Source organism: Eurosta solidaginis, chromosome 5 (genome assembly GCF_040869045.1).
Source record: "Eurosta solidaginis isolate ZX-2024a chromosome 5, ASM4086904v1, whole genome shotgun sequence".
In the NCBI taxonomy this organism is placed as follows: domain Eukaryota; kingdom Metazoa; phylum Arthropoda; class Insecta; order Diptera; family Tephritidae; genus Eurosta; species Eurosta solidaginis.
The window spans coordinates 115,481,710-115,503,736 of NC_090323.1; the positions used below are offsets into that span (position 1 = coordinate 115,481,710).

The 22,027-nt window shown below is 41.8% G+C and overlaps 1 protein-coding gene across 5 annotated transcripts in view; it reads right to left on the reverse strand.

The window, feature by feature from the left end:
- The window catches only part of LOC137253953 (SANT and BTB domain regulator of class switch recombination), a 474,140-nt gene that overhangs the window by 115,626 nt on the left and 336,487 nt on the right, over positions 1-22,027 (reverse strand). For 3 of the 5 annotated variants that reach the window (XR_010953939.1, XM_067791558.1, XM_067791557.1), the window contains exons 6-7: positions 603-813; positions 328-538 (exon numbers count right to left, since the gene is read on the reverse strand). The exons of the other annotated variants lie outside the window; for them this stretch is intronic. Coding sequence is in view for 2 of the 3 variants with exons in the window: in XM_067791558.1 (XP_067647659.1) it covers positions 328-538; positions 603-813 (422 nt within the window). In the remaining variant the exon portion in view is untranslated. The remainder of the gene's footprint in view (positions 1-327; positions 539-602; positions 814-22,027) is intronic. 5 annotated transcript variants of the gene reach the window in all.

Genomic DNA, 22,027 nt, shown 5'->3' on the forward strand with positions numbered 1-22,027 from the left:
AAAACTGATTTTAATACCCAACGGGATTTACACTCACCTTTTTTTCTCTCCTAAAAAACTGTTTTTTTTTTTTTTTTTTGCGGATTAAGGATATTGAATATAAGCCGCCGATTTACTTGAATAACATGTGAGGTAGTTTACAACTAGTATATTCTCTATGAGTACTGCCGCTTGCAGCCAATCCTTGACACTAAAACAGACAGTACCAATGCGTTGGTACACAAATCTGAGATTTTTAATAAATTTTATGGAAAAATTAATATTTGCGACATAAAACCTTAATCCCTTCATGAAGATATTTATATTTTTTTATATAATTCTGTGTACTTTTTCTTTAGTTTGCTAGGATGCAACTCTTCTATTTCTCCGTGCTCTGATTCGGAACTGTCACTACTGAAGTCCTCTTCTCCATAGCCTATAATTTTCTTATTTAATCCATCTCCCTTTTGAATCGAATTGCTGCTGCTGCTTTCACTGCCCGAATCATCAATAAAAGACGACTCGGCCTGATATTTTCGAATTATTTTTGATTTCATTTCTAGAAAAAATCTTGATATACGTGCTCATCTGCGTATCCTTAGAATAATCAATGTTTTTTTTACCTTCTTCGCTGATATTAGGCAACAGACCTTCCTTGAGTTCTTGTGGAGCAAGTGCTAAGCTTATCCAAAAGGGTTGAATAGTAATAACTTCAACATATTCTGGTGAAGGTTCGATAAACATGCAGTCATCAGTTATAAATTGTATTATTTGCAAAATTTGCCGCTCTCGATCGGTTTCGGGAATAATGCTATGATCTCGAAGATGGCAACCCTTATAAACACGAAATAATTGTAAAAGATAATTATGTATAATGGACCTGTTTCACAAAAATACAAGTTTTGTAGCACAAGTGAGTTTCTTCAGAAAAAATTATCTCTTTAGGGAGGGTGCATATGAGGCGTACCGTCATAGACACGCATTAGACGATATCTGGACAGTTTGATGTCGAGTGTGTGTATTTGAATGGAGTGCTCTAACCGCAGCGCCATGTAAGTAAGTGTATAGCAATGTGGGTCGTCAGGCATATGCACCTTAGAAAAAGAAAGGACAAGATAAGACGTTTGCCTACATTTTTTAGTCATGACAAATTTGTGAAATGTATATTTCAAATTTATTTCCCCGTTTTATTCAGATTGTATTCAAGTTGCAATAAGTTTAATAATATGTCATTGATGATGCTGAAGCGATTAAAAGGCTGAATAGTGTTCCAAACAAGAAAACCCTTTTTTCACAAATCCGCGTTGGTATTGTGACGAATATTAGTATCACTAAGCGATACTACCATCACTAAGCCGATACTAAGCAGCCACTCGTATGTACGTAAACAAATCAATCATCATCTACACACATACATACAAGGCAACGGAGAGATACTCATAAACACATGTAATCATCAGGCGAAGTAGTACTCACATATACAAATGCATATGGCAATGCGAGAGACTATAAACTACAAATACACACGCATATAGCTGGTAACCAAGTAGGAGATTCTAGAAGGAGAAACGTCTAGACATTTAGAGAAATATGTGGACAAGGCAACAGAGAGTATAAAAGCAGCGGAAGCAAAGTTTTGGTTTAAACACGCTATTGGTTGTGAAGTGTAATTTTGAAGAACTACTCTTGAAGTAATGTAAATAAAGACCAGTTTGCAATACTAAATAGTGGAGTGATTTATTCAAGAGTTTAGCGATTCGAACGTTAGCAGAAGGTTTCAAATAAGGGGAATTTCCATAAATTCGTTACAATTAGTGTCAGAAGAGTAATTGTTGAATAAATTCCATAGTTGCAGAGTACAACAAGGACATGGCAAAGTGGAGTGAATTGAAGATCCAGCAACTGAAGAGTTGGAGAGCCGTGGATTGAATACAACCGGCAATAAACTCGAACTTCAGGCACGACTACGAGAGGCAATGGAATTAGAAGGAATTAACGTGGAAGAGTATGTCTTTCATCTTGATAGTGATGAGACAACAAAATTGGAGGAGAAAAATGAAACACCGCAGACAATGGCGAATACAGACTTGAACATGATATTAGCTGCATTATCTGCACAAACGTCGACAGTAACATCCAAGATGGAAACTCAACTGGCATAACAGAAGACATATATGGCATCCCAACTGGAATCGCAAGAGATACGCATAACATCGAAGATTGAAGCACAAGAAACGCGTATTTCAGAAATGTCGTCGCAAATGTCATCTTAACTGGAAGAACAGAAGACATATATGACATCTCAGTTGGCTGAGCAGTTGAAAGCACATGAGGCCCGCATATCCTCGCAGCTGGAGGCATAGGAGATAAGGGTATCATCGAAGCTGAAGGCTCACGATGCAGAAATTTTGCAGTTTGAGGAAAACATTGAGGCCGACGTGGATGTTTTGAGAAGACGTATCGAGCAGTTACAACTGAATCGCCCAGCAGCTTCAGCGAGTAATCCAAAGGTAAAAACACCATGCTTTGACGGTTCTGTTCCTTTCCAGGTATTTAAGCTTCAATTCGAGAAGACGTCAGCAGTTAACAACTGGAATAATGAAGATAAGGTTCGCTGTTCGTCTCATTGATGTAACCTGCAACTGAAAACTTACTGACCATTTCAGAAGGAGAACGAAACAATTACGAAACATTGATGGGTGCTCTAGAAAGGTGATACGGAAGCGAACACAGGAAGCAAGTACACCAAATTTAATTGCAAATCCGTTACCAAAAAGCTAATGAGACTATGCAGAAGTTTGCTTCGGATGTTGAAAGGTTGGCTCATTTGGCAAATGTGGACGCACCCGAGGAATACACGGAAAAGGTAAAAATTCAGTGCTTTATCAATGGAACCCGAGATGTTGAAACGAAGCGAGCGACATAAGCAAACCCAAAACACACATTCGCAGAAACGGTATCACATGCATTGACTCAGGAAACTGCCTTCCTATTGAGTAAACCAGCATACAAGGCTCATCGTGTGGAAGTAGAAAGACCAGAGTCGGTAGACACAATTTTGGAAGCATTGAAGGGTACGCAGCAGAAGAATAAGGATGCAGTCAAATGCTTTAAGTGTGGAAAGTCAGGGCACATTGCGCGTTATTGCAACACCAATCCTAACAGTTCCAACAATATGAGTGGTCGTAAACGCAGAGCTGAAGGAGATGAGCAAATCTCCAAGACCACTCAATCGTTGAACTAAAGCGAGTCAGCCGCAAGGGGCGACAGATGGCTCCCGCAATTGAATGCCCCATAATCTCTATCACGCAGTTTGGAAGAAGGTCGAGCAATCTTACTGTCGGAGAACATGTGGATGGAAGGGAGCGTTTACTGACTGTAGACACGGACGCATCTCATTCCATTATCCGATCGGATTTAGTCAACAAAAATATAAGATCATTGCATGGTGCAAGATTGCGTACAGCCACTGAAGAGGAGACCCAGGTTCTAAGAGAAGTAGCATGTGAAGTCGCAATTGGGAACGTCACGATACTACACAATTTTATAGAGATTGTAGATGAAGTCGTAATTGGAGTGGACTTCTTCAAGGCATCAAGACATGCAAAGCAAGAAGATGCGATATAAGAACATGGATGTTCCACTTAATTTCGGCTACGAGAAAGGCTACAGCTGTAAACGTGTGCTGGTGGGGGTGAATCAGCAAATACCACCAAACTCGGAGGCAGTAATCTGGGAAAGGTTGATGGAGATTGTAGGACACACAAATTGTGGGTTGTCGAGGCACCAAACAAATCAACACCGAACATACTTGTAGGAAGAACCCTGGCTATAAGAGTACTCATTGAGTTCAAGGTACTAATCAAGCTGACCAAAAGGGAGATGCCAAGAAGCTGGCGTAGTTATTAACTTTAAGCTGCTCCAAGAACACGTTTCAACTAGCAAGACTGATATTTCAAATGACATCACGGCATGGACGGAGGGGCTAGCAGAAAACTATCAGAGTAACAGAGTAAAATAACTGCTCCTAAAGTACGCTAACATATTTGACCAGGATGGCTCCAAACCAGGCCGCACCAAAGTTGTGAAGATGCGAGGCCGATCCCTCAAGCTCCTCATAGTGTTTCACTGGCGAAGCGGGAAGTTGTAAGTCAAATCATACAAGAAATGGGCGATAGCGGCGTAATCGAAGGATGGAAAAATGAGGTTTTTCGTAGACTACCTGAAGTTGAATAACGTTACGAAAAATGATAGCTACCCATTGCCAAGAATTGACGACACTCTGAACTCGCTATCTCGTACGAAATGGTTTTCCACACTGGACTTGAAAAGCGGCTACTGGCAAGTGGAGGTGAAGGAGAAAGACAAAGAGAAAACAGCTTTCAGTGTCGGTGATGGTCTTTGGCAATTTACAGTGATGCCTTTTGGACTTTGTAATGCACCAGCTACTTTCGAGAGACTCATGGATCAGGTATTGAAAGGACTACATTGGAAAACATGCTTGGTGTACCTGGACGACATCATCGTATTGGGCAAGAACTTTGATGAACCTTAAAAACCTAGAGCAAGTTTTCCAGAGAATAGCTGGCGCTGGTCTGAAACTAAGTCCCAAAAATTGTTCGCTGTTTAAAAAGGAATTCAATTATTTGGGTCACAAGGTAACGACAGAGGGCATCTGTACTGTGAATGAAAAGATAGAAGCTGTAAAGGATTTGCCAAAACCACAGAACTTGCACGAATTAAGAAGCTTCCTTGGGCTGTGCACATATTACCGCCGGTTTATAACAAACTTTGCCAGCGTAGCCCATAGCCTCCACGAGCTAACAAGAAAATAGAAAGCTATTGAATGGAAGAAGGAGCAGGAAGTGGCTTTCCAAACATTGAAAGAGCGTTTGTGCACTGCCCCAATGCTGGTATATCTGACTCCAGGAGCAACGTTTATTCTAGATACAGATGCAAGCGGATATGCTATAGGAGGCGTTTTGTCACAACTGGTCGATGGACATGAGAAGGTAGTTGCCTATTACAGCCGTTCAGTTGGAAAACCAGAGAGGAACTATTGCGTTACACGGAGATTGCCGTTGGCATTGGTAGAGTGCATTAAACATTTTCACAAGTACCTCTACGGGCAGCGATTCCATGTCAGGACAGATCATGAAGCGTTGAAATGGCTCCTGCAGTTCCGTAATCCGAAAGGTCAATTGGCACGGTGGATCGAGCGACTCCAAAGCTATGACTTTTCTATTGAGCATCGAAAAGGTAGTACCAATGGAAATGCTGACGCAATGTCACGAAGACCATGTAGTTTGGTATGCAAACACTGTTCAAAAGCTGAGGCTAAAGAAGACATTATATATGTATACCGTTGCTGCAGTCACAAAAACAGTTATGTGTTTTTCAGTAACTTTTCAGGAGATCAAAAAAACTTATTTTTGGTGCCCACTTGCAAAATTTTTGCAAATGTCGTATTTTTGAAATATTTTATGGAAAGTGTGTTACTGATGTGTGAAGGAAAAAATCATGCCTTTTAACCCATTACGACGTGATAAATATTTTCGCCGTTTTATAGCACATAGCTGCTTTTAAAAATGATTCAAATTTTCTTTTGGCGTTAGGGAAATGCATGCAATTTTTGCCGCTATTCCTCATAATGCTTATGAAGATTACGCCTTAAGCCCCTGGGAGGTGTAGCTTCATCAGGATGCCCGGGTTTCTGGGTATTCAACAGAAACTGCTTGTTTAGCATTTCATTTCTCTCCATAATGGGGAGTACTCTCGCCTCATTGTGTACGTGGTTTTCTGGGGTAATAAGAAGACAGCTCTCCCGTAGCGGTTCTGAGGGCAGTATTTTGGCAGGCCTGTATTTTCTTCCAGTGAGTAACCTTTAGGCTTGGCGACCATATCGGGGACGCGTAGCATGCAATCGGCCGGCCAATTGCTTCGTAAGTAGTAATGAGTGTTTCTTTGTCTTTACCCAAAGTGCTGCCGGAAAGGGATTTGAGGATTTTATTATGGCTCTGGATTTCAGGTACAATCCAAAATGTAGATCCTGATCGAACGTTACACCAAAGATTTTAAGGTGTAAGTCCGTATCGTAATGCCGATGTCCGGATCAAGTAGATTATATTGCACTCTGTGCTGGATGATAAACGTGAGACCGCCTGCATTTCCCGTGTCGCGATCTTTTCTGTGGACGTTATGTCCAGAGCTGATCTGCGTAGCAGATGTTGCTGTATGTTTCGTCTCTTAGATCGCTGCAATGCGGATGTTATGCCGCTTCATGAAATCAACTATCTCCGTGATCTTCCCAGTTAACCCATAACAGTTTAACTGCAGAATTCTGAAGTGCAACGGGAAAGACGTCGTCACTCTGGGGGTAAGCGATAGGTGACTACGTCTGAGTTGAGGGAGACCAGGACGCAATTGCTGTTGTGGCCCTGGGACTGGACGTCCCTGGGACTGGACGTCTCTGGGTAAGCATTTGGCTACCCGGTGTAGTTGTGTTTGCGGCCTGGCAGTATGGCGCGATGAAACCATTCGGGGGGTTGCCGTCGCTGACACCAGAACATCTAGGAAAGTGGCATCGTCCCAGGCAGGAGCTGCATTGGGCAGATTTTGCAAACATATATATTATGTGCTGCACCGTTGTGCAAAAGGTGGTAGGGACCTAAGAATCTAAGTCGCTAAGGCGCAGACTCCGGGACGCCCTTGAGCGTAAATAGCATGGAGCCACAAAAAATTTATAAAAGTTAAGAGGACTCCGGGTTTTGGGGACTAGCCCAGAACATCCTGTCCGATGCAACCATCCCTTTCACGTGACACACTGGCAAGAGTGTGGCGGTCCCAAAAATATTCTTTTCCGGCAAACGCAGCAAAACCATTTCTCTGGACCGGGGTCAGGTAGAGGTCCTGGATTGGGTTCGATACCCTCCCGGAGCAGGAGAATATAGCGCAGTCACGCTGCAAGGATCTGCTGGGAGGATGACAATTTGTGGGAGGGAAGCAACAAATTAAATGGGGTTACACTGAAATGACAGCCCTTGGTCGAGAAAAATCCCGAGTCGCTCCGGTTCATAGAACCGGCTGCCTTTGGAAGCGATATTGTTTGTAATTATTCTTTACATTGAAATCAAAGCACTTTCGCCAGCGATTAAAAAAATTATAAGCTAGTGAGTAAGTACATAACCGTTTTTCAGAGTACTTCTAGTACTGTGAGCACATAACTGTTTTCGATCACTTCTAAACTAAAAGAGATATAAAAAAACGGCATATGCAGAAATGTGATCTCTATATAGTCATAATTAAATATGCAATAAAAAAAATTTGAAGAAAAACACATAACTGTTTTCGTTAGCGCAGCGGCGTGTGCGGATGAATGTGACAAGGAACAACTAAGGAAGTGTCAGCTAGAAGATACAGATCTGTCACATGTTATGCAAGGGCTCGAACGAAACGAAAGACCATATAGAGAGAAGATGTCAGCACAGAGTCACATTGCGAAGTCATATTGGGCACAGTGGAACAGTTTAGAATTGATGTCCGCTTGCTTGCATCGAGTATGGGAGAGTGGGTATGGTCAATGCGAGAAGAAACTGGGAGTTGTTCCCAGGAAAAGGATTCCTGATGTTCTCAGCGAGCTGCATAATGGTCCAAGCGAAGGTCATCTTGGAATCACGAAGACGTTCGAGAAAATTGAGCAGAGATTCTATTGGATTGGTTGCCATCAATCGATCACCGAGTTGATTGCCAACTGCGAAGTTTGCAGCAAAGCGAAAGGGCTCGGACAGCTGCATTGCATCCTCAGTCCGATGGTATGGTGGAACGATTCAATAGAACTTTGGAGGAGCACTTAAGGAAAGTAGTCGACAAGTTTCATAAAGAGTGGAAACACACATATCATTATTCTTGATGGCTTACCGATCGGCATTGCATGAGACAACGGGCTAAACTCCCGCAAAGGTAATTTTTGGCAATGACCTTCGACTGCCAAGAAATCCACTGGTGCCTTGGAAGAAGAGATGAATACACGATCTTGTAAGGCAACGAACGAAGATTATGAGTGAAAAGATGAAAGCCAGATACGATAAAGCGATTAATTCGGAAGGTTTCCTGGAAGGAGATTTGGTCCTGTTATACAACCCACAGCGGAAAAAAGTGTGTCCCCGAAATTGCAGTGTAATTCGGAAGGCCCATACAAAGTTGTTAAACGGATCAATGATGAAGTAGGCAAACCACGAACCAAAATGAAAGTGGTTCATTTGGAAAGGCTGACGGCATTCGGATCAAGAAATTTGTCTGATCGGTACGATCCGACTTAGGTGGAGGGCAGTGTGACGAATATTAGTATCACTAGGAGATATTACCATCACTAAAATCATCATCTACACACATACATACAAAGCAACTGAGAGATACTCATAAACACATGTAATCGTCAGCCGAAGTAGTACTCACATATACACACGCATATGACTATGCGAGAGGCTATAAACTACAAATACACATGCATATAGCTGGTAACCAAGTAGGAGATTCTAGAAGGGGAAACGTCTAGATATTTAGATAAATATGCGGACAAGGCAACAGAGTATAAAAGCAGCGGAAGCTGAGTAGTCAGTAAGCAGTTTTGATTTAAACACGCTATTGGTTGTGAAGTATAATTGTAAAGTACTACTCTTGAAGTAGTCTAAATAAAGACCAGCTGGCAATACTAAATGGTGGAGTGATTTATTCAACAGTTTAGCGATTCCAACGTTAGCAGAAGGTTTCAAATAAGCGGAATTTCCCTAAATTCGTTACAGTACAAAGTAGCTTTTCATAATTTTGGTAATATTCTAAAACAGGGGTCGACTGCTAATACACGTTCAAAAATATCGAGACGCGTTCAAAAATATCGATATTTTAACTCGTTCAAAAGATATTAACGAAATACCGGGCCCCTCCGAAACAGGGAGTGGGATCCATAGTATTTTTGCGCAGAACACCCTGGTCCACCAATAGGGTGGGATCAAAATTAAATGCGTGCGAAATTCCTTTGTAAACAAAATTCTTTTCAGTGCACAACAACCACATGAAAATTGCCAACTTCAACTGCAAATATCTCCGGACAGAGATAAAATTTTCTTCTTCCGCCTTCAATCAATACGCGTCTTGGACGGAGGCACACAACTTTTCCTACTTATTTTATTTTTGTTTAATGACGAATATCGCTTGAGCAATTTAATTCAGTTTTTTTTTTTTTTTTTGATAAGAATTAATAGCCTTTATATTAAATAATATATTTTTAAATTTTTGAGCTGAATGCAAATTTAAATAAAAACACAACTTTTTGTATTATAGTTGTATAATTTATTCTTGTCGATATTTCGGCTTTATTCTAAAGCCATCTTCGGGATCATGTTCGATCGAACATATTTATATGATCCCGAAGATGGCTTTAGAATAAAGCCGAAATATCGACAAGAATAAATTATACAACTATAATACAAAACGTTGTGTTTTTATTTAAATTGGCCTTCGGCTCAAAAATTTAAAAATATATTATTCATTTTTTTTTTTTACAAATTTTGCTTTGTGTAGCAACGCTTGAAAGGAGCTTCGCGTGCAGATCTTGTGGCGTTGAGGAATCGTAGCTGCAAGATATATAATCATATATGCGTCTATGATGCTACGCCTCGTGGACATCTTTCCTTAGAAGATATTACCTTGTGTTACAAGACTTCTATATTTTGTGAATATAAGGGGTGGGATATGCTTTTCAAAAACAAATTGTCATCGATTCAAAATTTGTATACATTTTTTTATGGTGTTCCCGTAACCTTAGACGCTGTTTACACACAAATATTTTCGCTGGAACTCGTTACTTGGTCAAGAGTTGTGGACAAGGAAGCAGTGAGGCACCGAGTTTCTTGGGCTCGCTGTCTTTCCTTTGTCGTCAAACTCTGTTATTTGCAATTTTTTTTATTGAGGAACTTTTTATTGAATTCGAACACACATTTTTATAATTTTGTTTGATGTTTCGAATATTTCATAATAATTTCTCAAACTTTCAATATATTAAAAAAAGGTTTATAGCGGCTGATAAATATAATTGCCCATTTGTGTTTCAAACCGAATTTTCTTTAAAACGTGTGTACAAAAAATCAGACTAAAATATTAATATTAATTTCAAAAACCTAGGTTAAATGAAAAATATGCGCGGCAAATTAGGCAAATATTTTGAAATATGTAAACAATGCATTATCCTAGTCGTCTATAAAAATATTTGAACACACTATTGAGGAAATGATTTAAGTAATCGAAAAACGATTTAACAGGTGATCCAGGCTGTTTACTATTGTGAACGTTTGTTTTTTCAAACATTCGGCACTTGTATGAATTCACAATATGTCAGAAACAACACTTTTTGTGTGTAAACAGCGAATATTCAAATTTAAAATTACATTGATTTGTAATTGTATGCTTAGCCGAAGTGAAATCGAAAAACTTTATCGATTAAGAAAATTCCCTGCAAGAAGACGGTAACAACCAAATTTTCTGAGATGTCATCAAACATTTTATTGTTTTCCAAAAAATATTTCAGGTTGCACATTTCTTGATTACAAATGCGGCTTACGATGAGCAACCAACCGTTCCAACTTCTTGTTGTTGTTGTAGCAGTGCTTCGCCCCATCCAATAGGTGCGACCGATCACAAATTGTCATCATTATCCTCTAAAGGGAGTCCAAGGAAACATTCTGTTTCAACAGGGGTGGAACATAAGGAGAGGGATGTTAGGGGCGTTGGTCCCACAATACAGTTGAAGAGATGGTTGGTATCATGTGGGGTCACGTTACAAGCAGGACATATGTTTTGTATGTCGGGGATGATTCTGGATAGGTAAGAGATTAACCTGTTACAGTATACAGATCGAAGTTGAGCTAGAGTGATTCGCGTTTCCCTAAGGAGTGTGCGTTCCTCTTCTGCTAGTTTATGGTATTGTTCTTTGAGTACAGGATTCACCGGGCAATTCCTGGCATAGAGGTCCGACGCCTGTTTGTGGAGTTCACTGAGGACCTGCTTGTGTTTTTTGGCTTCCTACGGCTGTGTTCTCAGGTGCCGTATTTCCTAATAATGCTTGCGGAGATGACTTCTTCAGCCCACGGGCGATGTTGGCTCATCAATCAGATGTCTGTTGTGATGCCCAGGTTTCATTATGTAGATGGTGTTCTGGGGACATAAGAAGACAACCCGTGGCGGTTCTGAGAGCAGTATTTTGGCAGGCCTTTAGTTTCTTCCAGTGAGTAGTCTTTAGGCTTGGTGACCATATCGGGGACGCGTAATGCTTCGAAAGTGGTAATGAGCGTTTCTTTATCTTTACCCCAAGTACTGCCAGCAAGAGACTTGAGAATTTTATTGCGGCTCTAGATTTTCGGTACAATTTCGGCTGCATGCTCACCAAAATATAGATACTGATCAAACGTCTCACCCAAGATTTTGGGGTGTAAGGCAGTCGATAGCATAGTGCAGTTGACGTGGATGTTCAAATTGGTCGACATGATTTAGTCGGTGATAACGTCAGGTTTCGTGAGGCGAAAAGCTGGAGAGATCAGGGAGGCAGCCGTATATTTTGTTGCAAAACTCATCGATCTGTGGGCCGTCATCGGCGTAGGAGACGACGGTAACTAAATATGGTTGTCAAGGTAGCTTTGATATGCAGAAATTAAACAAAAGTGGGGATAGGATACCACCCTGTGACACCCCTTGTTTAATTCTTCTTGGTTTTTGATGTTGCGTTTCTAAATTGCACCGATGCCTGCCGACCACCCATGCTGCTCACAGGCTAGTTGCAAATTTGCTTTGAAATAGGGAAGCAAAATGGCTTCAAGTGTTTTGGCTACTGGCGATAGGAGAGGTATCGGATGATACGACTCTCCTATATTAGCTGGTTTCCCAGGCTTTAGTAGCGGGACCACCTTGGCCATTTTCCATTTTTCGGGAATGACAAAGGTGGAAAGGGACAGGTTGAAAACATGTGCTAAATATTTTAAACCCTCTTTATCTAGGCTTTTAAGCATCGGCATGGCTATGCCGTCTGGGCCCATTGCTTTGGATGGTTTAGCATGACCGATGGCATCCTCAACCTCTTTGGCGGTGATGGTAATTGGGAACGCGCCGAATTTATGTTTATGTGCGCGTCTGTTGGCCCTCCGTCTATCTTTGTCGACCGTAGAATGCAATTTATATTGTCGGCAGAAAGCGCTAGCGCGTTTTTTCGCATCCGACAGCACTTTATCGCCAAAGGCGATAGAAATATTATCATTGTGCTTAGACGGATTCGATAGGGACTTTACGGTGGACCAAAACTTACTCACGCCGGCAGAGAGGTTACAACCACCTAGAAACTCCTCCCATTTCCATTTCGCCTGCTTGTGTTCATCCGCAAGCAATCTGATGCGTTGGTTTATATCCCTTGTTTGGGGGTCGCCGGGATCGAGCTTCACGTTCTCTCGCTAAATTTCCGCTGGAAAATGAGGCCGAATTTCGGGAATTCTTCCGGCGGGAATAAAGCGAGCCGAGGCGGATTCAATGGCCTTGCGGAAAGCACGCTCCCCTCGGCGAACATCAGTCGGGATAGGGAAGGCAGCAAAGCGGCTGCCGGTAAGGGATTTGTACTCATCCCACTTTCCTTTTTTAAATTTTATGAAAGTGCGTTTTTCGGTGACGATGAAGTCGACGGTTCGCTCGAGCGAAATAAGTATAGGCAGGTGGTCGGATGCCAATGTTACCATCGGCTGACAGTTGACGCAGTTTACGAGTCCTACGCTCACGATTGATATATCTGGCCAACTGTGACAGATTCCTATAATACAAGTGGTGGCGCCTCCGTTTATTGTGCAGAACGTCGTTTCTTCTATTTGATCCGCCAGCATCTCACCCTGATAAACGCGATACCGCCTCCATTTTCGCTCGCGATCTTTTCTGTGGACATTATACCCAGAACACGTCTGCAGAGCAGATCTTGCAGTGAGTTTAGTCTCTTGAATCGCAGCGATGCGGATGTTGTGCCGCTTGATGAAATCGACTTTCTCCGTGATCTTCCCAGTTAATTTTAATCCATTAGAGTTTAACGGCAGAATTATGAAGTGCAGCGGGGGAGACGTCGTCACTCTAGGAGTAAGTGACGGGTTACTACGCCTGAGTTGTGAAAGGCCAGGACGCAATCGCTGTTGTGGCCTGGGACTGGACGTCCCTGAGTAAGCATTGGGGTACCCGGTGGGAGCGCTGAGGCGTGGACTATGGGACGCCCTTAGGTGTGAACAGCAAGGAGCCACAAAAGATTTATAAAAGTTACGAGGACGTCTGGTTTTGGGATCTAGCCCAGAACAACCTGTCCGATGCAACCATCCCTTGCACGTGAAACACTGACAAGAGTATGGCCGTTTAAAAAAGATTCTTTTCCGGCAAACGCAACAAAACCATTTCTCAGGACCGGGGTCAGGAGACTGACCCAGATTGGGCTCGATACCTTCCCGGAGCAGGAGGTGTGCCGCAGTCCCGCTGGACGGAGCTGCTGAGAGGATGACAATTTGAACAAATTAAATAGGGTTACACTGAGATGACAGCCCTTGGTCGGGAAAAATCCCGGGTGGCTCCAGTACATAGAACCGGCTGCCGTGGGAAGCGTTCCAACTTTCTTCAGACCCATAGAGTACTATTGCCTTTACTACCATCTCGTAAAGTCTGCGCACGAGCCGTGTAATGGACGAAGATGCTTCGATCCAGAAATCTGCAAAAACTGTTGGATTATGTATTCCGTTATGTATTTCCGATCACCCACATGGTCTTGCCTGCCGCCCCGAAGGGTCTGGGTTCAAGGTCCGGAAAAATACTATCAAAATCTTTAGAAAACGTTTTTATTTTTCAATTTACAGTGACAGGGGTTTGGCAAACACTTCAAGTGTATTTCTGCCATGAAAGGCTTCTCAGCGAAAATTAATCTGCTTGCAAATGCCGTTCCGATTTGGCATAAAACATGTAAATCATATCCCGCCAATTTGTAAGAAAAATTAAAGAGGAGCAGGAATTGAAGAGAAGGTCGACCTAAATCCATTGTTTTAAAGTTGGATTATTTGCAAAATAATCCTCTAGAATGCATTATCAGACCACCATCCGCCAATCATTGCTTGTGGCTTAACGAAAACTATCACAACACTGTGGTTATTAAAGTCAAGAGGAAAATATTGTATTGCAGATACTCGACATTACTCCAAAACGGTTAAGCAAGAGTGTCCTGCCACATACAGCAGACATAAGGATACACTTTCTCTAAAGATACCTAAAATCTTGCAAAATATCACATTGAAGGGGTTTGATACACTTAAGGACCTAGGTTCAATTCCAGGGCAAAGAAACATCCACGATTAAGAACGAAGTTTCTTCAATTAGATGAAAATTTTTCTAAGCAGGGTCTCATCTCGGCAGTGGTTTGGCAAACAGTCCGGGTATATTTCTGTCATGAAAGGCTACACAGTGAATAACCATCTGCCTCGCAACTGCTGCTCGGAGTCGGAATAAAATATATAGGTCTCATTCCGCCAATTAGTAGGAAATATTACAAGGGGGCACGACCCGTATTGGAAGCGAGGCTCGGTCTAAAACTCCGCGAGGGTAAATTGCGCCAAGTATATTTTTTAAGAGTTATGAGAAAGTGCTTGTCGAACTGCCCTGTGTTCAGTGATCCCTCTTCCCTATAGATTTTTGCTCTTAGCAAAAGCGCAAATCCCCAGGTACCAAAAGTTAAAGGATGGTTACCATGCGTGATGAGTCGGAGGATACGATGCGATTTCTGCAGAGTCAGAATCCGAATATAACAACACAGGATTGGAAGTTACATACTGTAACTCGACTTACTGAGGAGGGTCAGTTCTACATATTCCAAATAGACAAGCAGGTAGAGGATATATTGTACACGTAGTTTGGCAAAATGTCCTTGGGTAAAGGCAAACAGCCAAGTGGCGCTGTGAGTCTCACAGATAAACCGCCAACACAGTAAAGTGGCGTAGAACGAACTACTCAAAACCCATGGGGTGGCTTCGTTTGACGTGGCGGTGCTCCAGGAGCCGTGGTTCTCATCGGGAGGAGAGGTTTCTAGGCTCAGCGGGTGCGGAATTGGTGTTTACTACGTGCAACCGGAAGGAAGGGTGCGAGCTGAAGTCATTGGTAAGGAAACACCACTGAAGACCTCGTAGTAGTGGCCGTAGAGTAGAAGAATAAGCAGGAATTCATCCTGGGATCCCGCTATATGCCCCATACTGCGGAGGTTCCACCGGTGGAGTGCAAGAGGATAGTACAAGACGAAGGGCGCAAAGGGAGGCTGGTCATAGGCGCGGATGCAAATGCGCACAACAATCCGTTGGGAGGAGGAGATACCAATGAGATAGGAGAAGCTATAGTTTGTTACATCCTGCCAATTTGAAGATAGCCAACAGAGAAGTGTCCCTTCATATGTTGGTCCAACATCCCGCAGTGTTCTTGATATTATGTTGAGCTCTGAAAGTGGTATATGAAGGTATCAACATATAGGTTCTTGGTAGACCATCCTTCTCCCACCACGAATATATCAGTTTCAGCATCCCCCTAAAGAGGGAAGAAAAGGGAGAAATCTTTAGAAACCCTAGGTCAACGAACTGGACGAAATTCCAGAAACATGTTGAAGCAAAACTGGGACAACCCACAGAGGTTGACAAGTTCATTGTCCATTGGTTTCCAAAGAAAGACGCTTTTGATTGCGTATAACAGAGCTTGCACTCTAAGAAGATTCTGAGGAAAAGCGAGGCCGCCGTGGTTGAGCAATTTGCTTACCCTCCTTAGAAGACAGGTAAAATAAATGTCTAAGTTGGTAAAGACCGCGAATAGCGAAGCGTGCCGGGACGAATATAGGGATCTACAAGCCTGAAATTTCCAGGGCGAAGAGAATCTGATGGAAAAGTTTCTGGGCGGATAAAGAGTGCTTCAGCGAAACAGCACGGTTAAGGAAATTCCTAGCAAGGGGAAACGTGGTCCAAGGATTAATAAAGAAAGATAACGGGGAATAGTCACGTAATAGCGAAGTCTCTTGAGGTGCTATTCGATACACATTTCCCATCGGGAGATGATTCAGAAGAGTTAGCAGACATCACTCACACTTCGATCACGGAGCGGGTACTGCCGGGCTTGGTGACCGATACCAAGTTCGAATAAGTTGTTAAGACGTTCTCTAGGTTTAAATCGCCGGGCCCAGGTGAGATATTACAATCCATGCTACAAACAGGTAGAATGGCTTAAAATAATATTCGATGTGTGCATAAGACTGAAACATTTACCACTCTCTTGGAAAAATGCTCGTGTAGCTTTCCTACCAAAGGCAGCAGGTCAATCAACTTAACATCATTCCCGCTCAATACCTTTGAGATGCTGATAGATGTGTAATAAAGTCCAAAGTGGATGAAAAACTGCTCTCTACAACTCAATATGCGTACATAGGATTGTAATAAGCATAGAGAAAGCTCTAGAATATAAGAACTATGCGCAGAGAGACTTCCAACATAACCAGATGGATGTTAAATTTCAGGAAGATTACTTCACAATGCGGATTGTATGAGACCACGAAATCGGAGGACAGGAGAACGCCGCAGGGTGGGGTGTTATCACCTCTGCTGTGGGAGCTGACTGCGGGCGCCAAGGGAAATTCATACCTGGGCATCTTATATCGGGTTGACAGCCAGCGCAGCGAAGACGGATATGATCTTGTTTACTAGGAGGTACAAGGTCCCAAATTGGACCAAGCCTAAGTTAGGAGGGGTGACCCTAAGTTGTCAAGGCAGCTCAACGTGGAGGAGAGAGTAAAAGAATGCTGGGGCTTACGTGGGGGTCATCGCCGTCTCAACTTCATTGGGTTTTTACAGGGATTGTAAACCCCATACAATACTATGTAGTCCTTGTCAGCCACACAAAAAAGAACCTACCTCAAAAAATTACATGGAGTATGCAGGCTATTGATGCTTAGCATTACGGGAGTCCTAAAAACAAGCCAGGCGGCTGCACTGTAAGCCATTTTGCACCTTGCACATATAGACCTGGTAGCAAAGGACATTGCGCTAACAACTGCAACGAGGCTCAGTGCCTTGGAGAACTTTAGCGCAGACCATACGGCCCTAGTAGTATAGCGTCATCAATTACAGGAAGAACAGACTACCTGATTCCCCATCTGCGCTTCGAGGGGGCTCTTAAAGCCACAATAGAGGTGGATACTTGGCGCAGATGTGCTCAAATGGCGGACGAGGTGATACATGTGTACACAGATGGTTCCAAAGTAGTGGAAGGAGTAGGGTCGGCGGTATACTTTGCTAATCCGGAAATAAACAGGTCCTACAAGCTACCAGATCACTGTAGCGTGGAAAATCATACATATATTTTGAGTTACAGGGCATATGGGAATAGATGGGAATGAAGAAGCGAATGAACTATCTAAAAAGGGCGCATCCTTTGAAGCTTGATCCGTGGAAGTCCCAATTAAATTGGGCGGGATTAAGAAAGGCGAGAGGTTCACATGATCGACCAAGCGGGAAAGGCTTGGGTCCAAGCGCGGGGCTGTAAAGTGTCGAATATTGTGTAGGTCTTACAACCTTAGACTAACAAAATGGCTTCTATCATTAAAAAGTGGGGACTGTAGACTAACGTGGGTCGATTTGTGTGGACGAAAGTTAACCGATATCGCGCCATCGATTTTTCGATAGAATTTGGGCTCAGGAAAAAAGTTCCACTACGTATATCGAAAAAAATAATTTTTGAGCCTGCGAAATTTAATTTTTTTGTATTTTTTTCGACTTTGATTTTTAATGTCCGCTAAAAACGGTGGCGGTAAGAGTTTTTTGAACAAAAATTTTTTTTGGGTTTACAATGAAATGAACATTTTTTTAGTTGGTCATGAGAAAAACCTTAAAAATCAAAGTCGACAAAAAAGTCAAAAAAATTTAATTTCGCAGGCTCTAAAAATTTTTTTTGGGTATGCTTTGTGGAACTTTTTCCTGAGCCCAAATCCTATCGAAAATTCGATGGCGCGATATCGGTTAATAAATCAACCCAGTCTACTGTAGACTCATGGCGGGTATTCTGACTGCCTTCTGGCGTCTTACTTACTTACTTAATTAGCGCTTAACCGTCTAAACGGTTATGGCCGTCCAACAAGGCGCGCCAGTCGCTCCTTCACTCACCGAAGACGTTGGGTTCAATTCCAAGGCAAAAATACACCAAAAGTTTGAAAACAAGTTTTTTCAATTAGAAAAAAGTATTTCCAAGCGGAGTCGCCTCTCGGCAGTGATCTGGCAAATACTCCGACCGAATTTTTGGCCTTAAAAAATTTCTCAGTGAAAACTTGCAGATGCCGTTCCGAGTCGACGTAAAACATGTAGGTCCCGTCCCCCCAATTTGTAGAAAAAAGTATAGGAACACGACGAAAATCGGCAGAGAAGTTGGGTCTAAGTCGGAGGTTACCGCACCTTGCATTCATTTTATTTATTTTTAGAAATTGCAAGGGTTTTTAACAATGCCTATAAGCAGGCGATCGGAGACGGTCTTACCAGCCCTAACCAGATGGTTCGGCTGCATGCTCAATTGCAGGAATATTACTTCATAGTGTGGGATGTATGAGGCCACAAAACCGCAGCCCACATGGCGGTCGTACTATCAACTCTGCTGTGGGCGCTGATTATTAACCAACTGCTCAGGCGGTTCGACGAGAAACTCGCCAAACTTACGTTCCGGTAACACACATCTCGGGAACAATTAATATGACCACAGTAAACCTTCTGGGCTTTCTAGAAAGACATCCCGCATCAGTTCTGAGTGCAGCATTTTGGTAGGCCTGCAGCCCTTTCCATTGTGATTTGTTAGGTCAGACGATTAGACTGGCGACGCTTAGCACATGAGCGGGTGGCCAATAGCTTTGTAAATTGCACTCTATATTTTCCCCAAGTGCAGCCAGCAAGCGTCTTGAGGATTTTGTTGCAGTTTGTTCTTTAAATACAATTATGGAGATATGTGCCTTGAAGCTATGAGTGTTATCGAACGTTACTCTTAAGATCAAAGTAATGCGATCGATATTTGCGTCATCTGTTTTTTTCCACGTCGTAAACATAGTAGCCGTGGATTTGGTCGGCGATAGTACCAGGTCGCGCGAGGTAAAGAAATATGAAATACTGGGTTATAGCTATTTATTTTAGAAACTAATTCGTATATTGAAGGGCTAGATCCTGTTGTCATTATCGTACAGTCGTTGACGTAGGAAATGATAGTAACTCCTTCTGTTGATTGGTGGCAAGTCACCGGAAGAAAGTACTCGTTTGTTTCTTCTGGATATTTCACCATTGCATATAGTCGGGTTAAACAAGGGTTTGTAGGTTGGCCACAATTCACCGATGCCCGCAGGGAGATTGCAGTTCTCCATTTGGCATGTTGGTGTTCATTTACCAAACACAAAGCATCTAAGCTAAGTTAATTTAAGGGCGTCCACCATCATTCCTTATTCAATCTTTCTTATGGATGTTTTAACTATCGCAAGCTCACAGGTATGATCTGGCTGCTAGCTTCATCTGTTGAATTTGGACTATGCGGATATTATTTTTACTCATGTAATTGGTTATATCAGCAATTTTTCGGTCTAACCCGTTTCAATTAAATTGCAGGACTCTGAAGTGCAACGGGATGGCATTAGTGACTTTGTGGGTTTGAGATCGTTGGACCTTCCTCCTTCGAGAGGCCGTGGGAGCTGAAGGTGCCGTTTGGCGCAAGCAACATGCCACACTGAAAGGAGTGTGACCGTCTTAAGTAAGGATGTTCCGAAAAGAAAGTGCACATTTTATTTTGCTTCTAACTTGAAGAGATTTCACTTTAAATGTTCTTCTAATGAAAACTTGCATATTTAACAATTAAAGGAAGGAAGCATAAAAATAAGTCTAATAAACAATCAAAACAGTTTTCTTTTTAACAGCTTTGATTAACTCTTTTACACTGTTTCGAGCAAAGTGGCCTTTGACTTTTTTATATTTTATTAAAGTTTTTTTGAAGATATGGACGGCTCAAGTGTTCTTGGGCATATTGTGCATGCCATTAGCCCATAGGATGCAATTTTGGGAAGTTTGGTAGACTGTCATCTTTTTAGGAAACTGTTCAATAGTTTTCTGTTCAATCCTGCTGTAGCTGTGATGAAATTCCCAGCGACCAAATTGGGTCCAAATAAAGCTGACAGAATGTTTTGCAAAAGAAAGGTGTCAGACATTACTTGGAATCCTCTCGTTTTTATTTCTTGGATATATTGACCTCAAGTGACTTCTACAGGTTGTCCTTAATCGTATAGTAAAAAAGTTTAGCTCGAAAGTAATAACACTGGAAGATCTACAAGTACATCCGTCGAGTGAATGCAAAACTGAAACAAAACAACACTTTTTCATCCATTATTATGGTTTAGCTTTAATTATCCGTTCTAATCACTATACACTTTTTGCCATGAAACGTTCATAGATTTTTGGTACTTCTTGTATTCCTAATAGCAACCGTTAATTTTTGTATATGTCAGCTGAAGCTAATAGGATAACCAGAATATACCACAGCACCGAGTAGTGCTAAACTCATAATGATCCGACCATACACTTGGAGAAATTTTAATTAAAAGTGTGCACTTTCTTTCCGAAACAGTTTTTAGATTCTCTTCCGACACATGAAAAACCACTTCCTAGGACCTAGTTGGGTTCACGGAGAAGGAGGGTATGGAACAGTTCAGCTGCAAGGAGCTAAAGGTTAAATTTCGCAGTCAGATCGTGCCGATATTTATGACATTCGGCAGCGTCTTCCTGAAAACTACAAAAATCGGAGGCGGCCGGCAAATTGTCGAAGATCATGTGCAGGGCCTGTTTCACAAAACTTACAAGTCTTGTGTTCTTCCGAGCACAAACATTTTTCATAACAGATTTACTTGTAAAATAAGACTTGTACTTTTGTAAAACGGGCTCCAATCCTTAGACTAACAAAGTTACTCTTATCTTTAAAAAGAGAGAACTGTAGGCTCATGATGGTTATTCTGACTGTACTCTGCCTTTTGGTGTCACATGCACTTAAATCAGGCCTATTTAGTCATAGCGGATGTAGGTAGAGCGGGTTGGGGGAAGAACGATCGATAGTTTTGTGCTCGTGCCCTGCACTCACCTGGCTAACACTCCAGCTATTAGGAGTGGCACAGCTAACAGATCTAGAGGCAGCAAGTAGCATAAGTCCCAAGAAGCTTCTAATATTTGCCAAGAGAATGGAGTTGGTTTATAAAATCCATAGATCCTCGTTTCTGGAGGTTTTTTTAGTTTGGTCGTTGAGCAAACTTCTTCTAACACTATGGACTCATTCAGTCTATGTAAGGTCCACATAGACCGCCAGTACAACCTAGCTGATTACAAGGAAACCATTTACTTAATGGATTAAATACCAGCTTTGTCTTGTAGGGATATTTTCCAAACGAGTTCGATAAATTTTCTCGATTTCTAAAACTTAAACATGGGTGTATATTTACAACTTAAAGGGGTTCAAAATTTCTCGTATAAAGTCTATGGTAAGACTTAACCAAATGTTAATATATATTTTTCAAAGAATCCTGCCTTAGCTATTCGGATATTCGGCTCTAAAAATATTGTAAGCGCCTGTCAACTTTTGTTACGAAATAGAAGACAATCCCTTTTTTGAACTTTTTTCGATGTATCCATAAACAATTGTTTTTGTTTTTATCCGCCTATTGATAAATGATTCAAGGTTCGATTCGTATGTATCCATAAACCAGACCTGTTAAATAATGTTTACTAATGGTAATTAAAAAATAATCAAAAACAAATCATGATTTTCTACGATTATAGAAAAAAATCGAAAAAAATCAAAAATTATCTTTATGTAATACTCCTATATTGCTAATAGAAAATGCTCGCAATATGTTTTGAATTCGAAATGAAAACAAGACAGCCTATACAATTTTTGTTATTGTAGCAGCATAAGT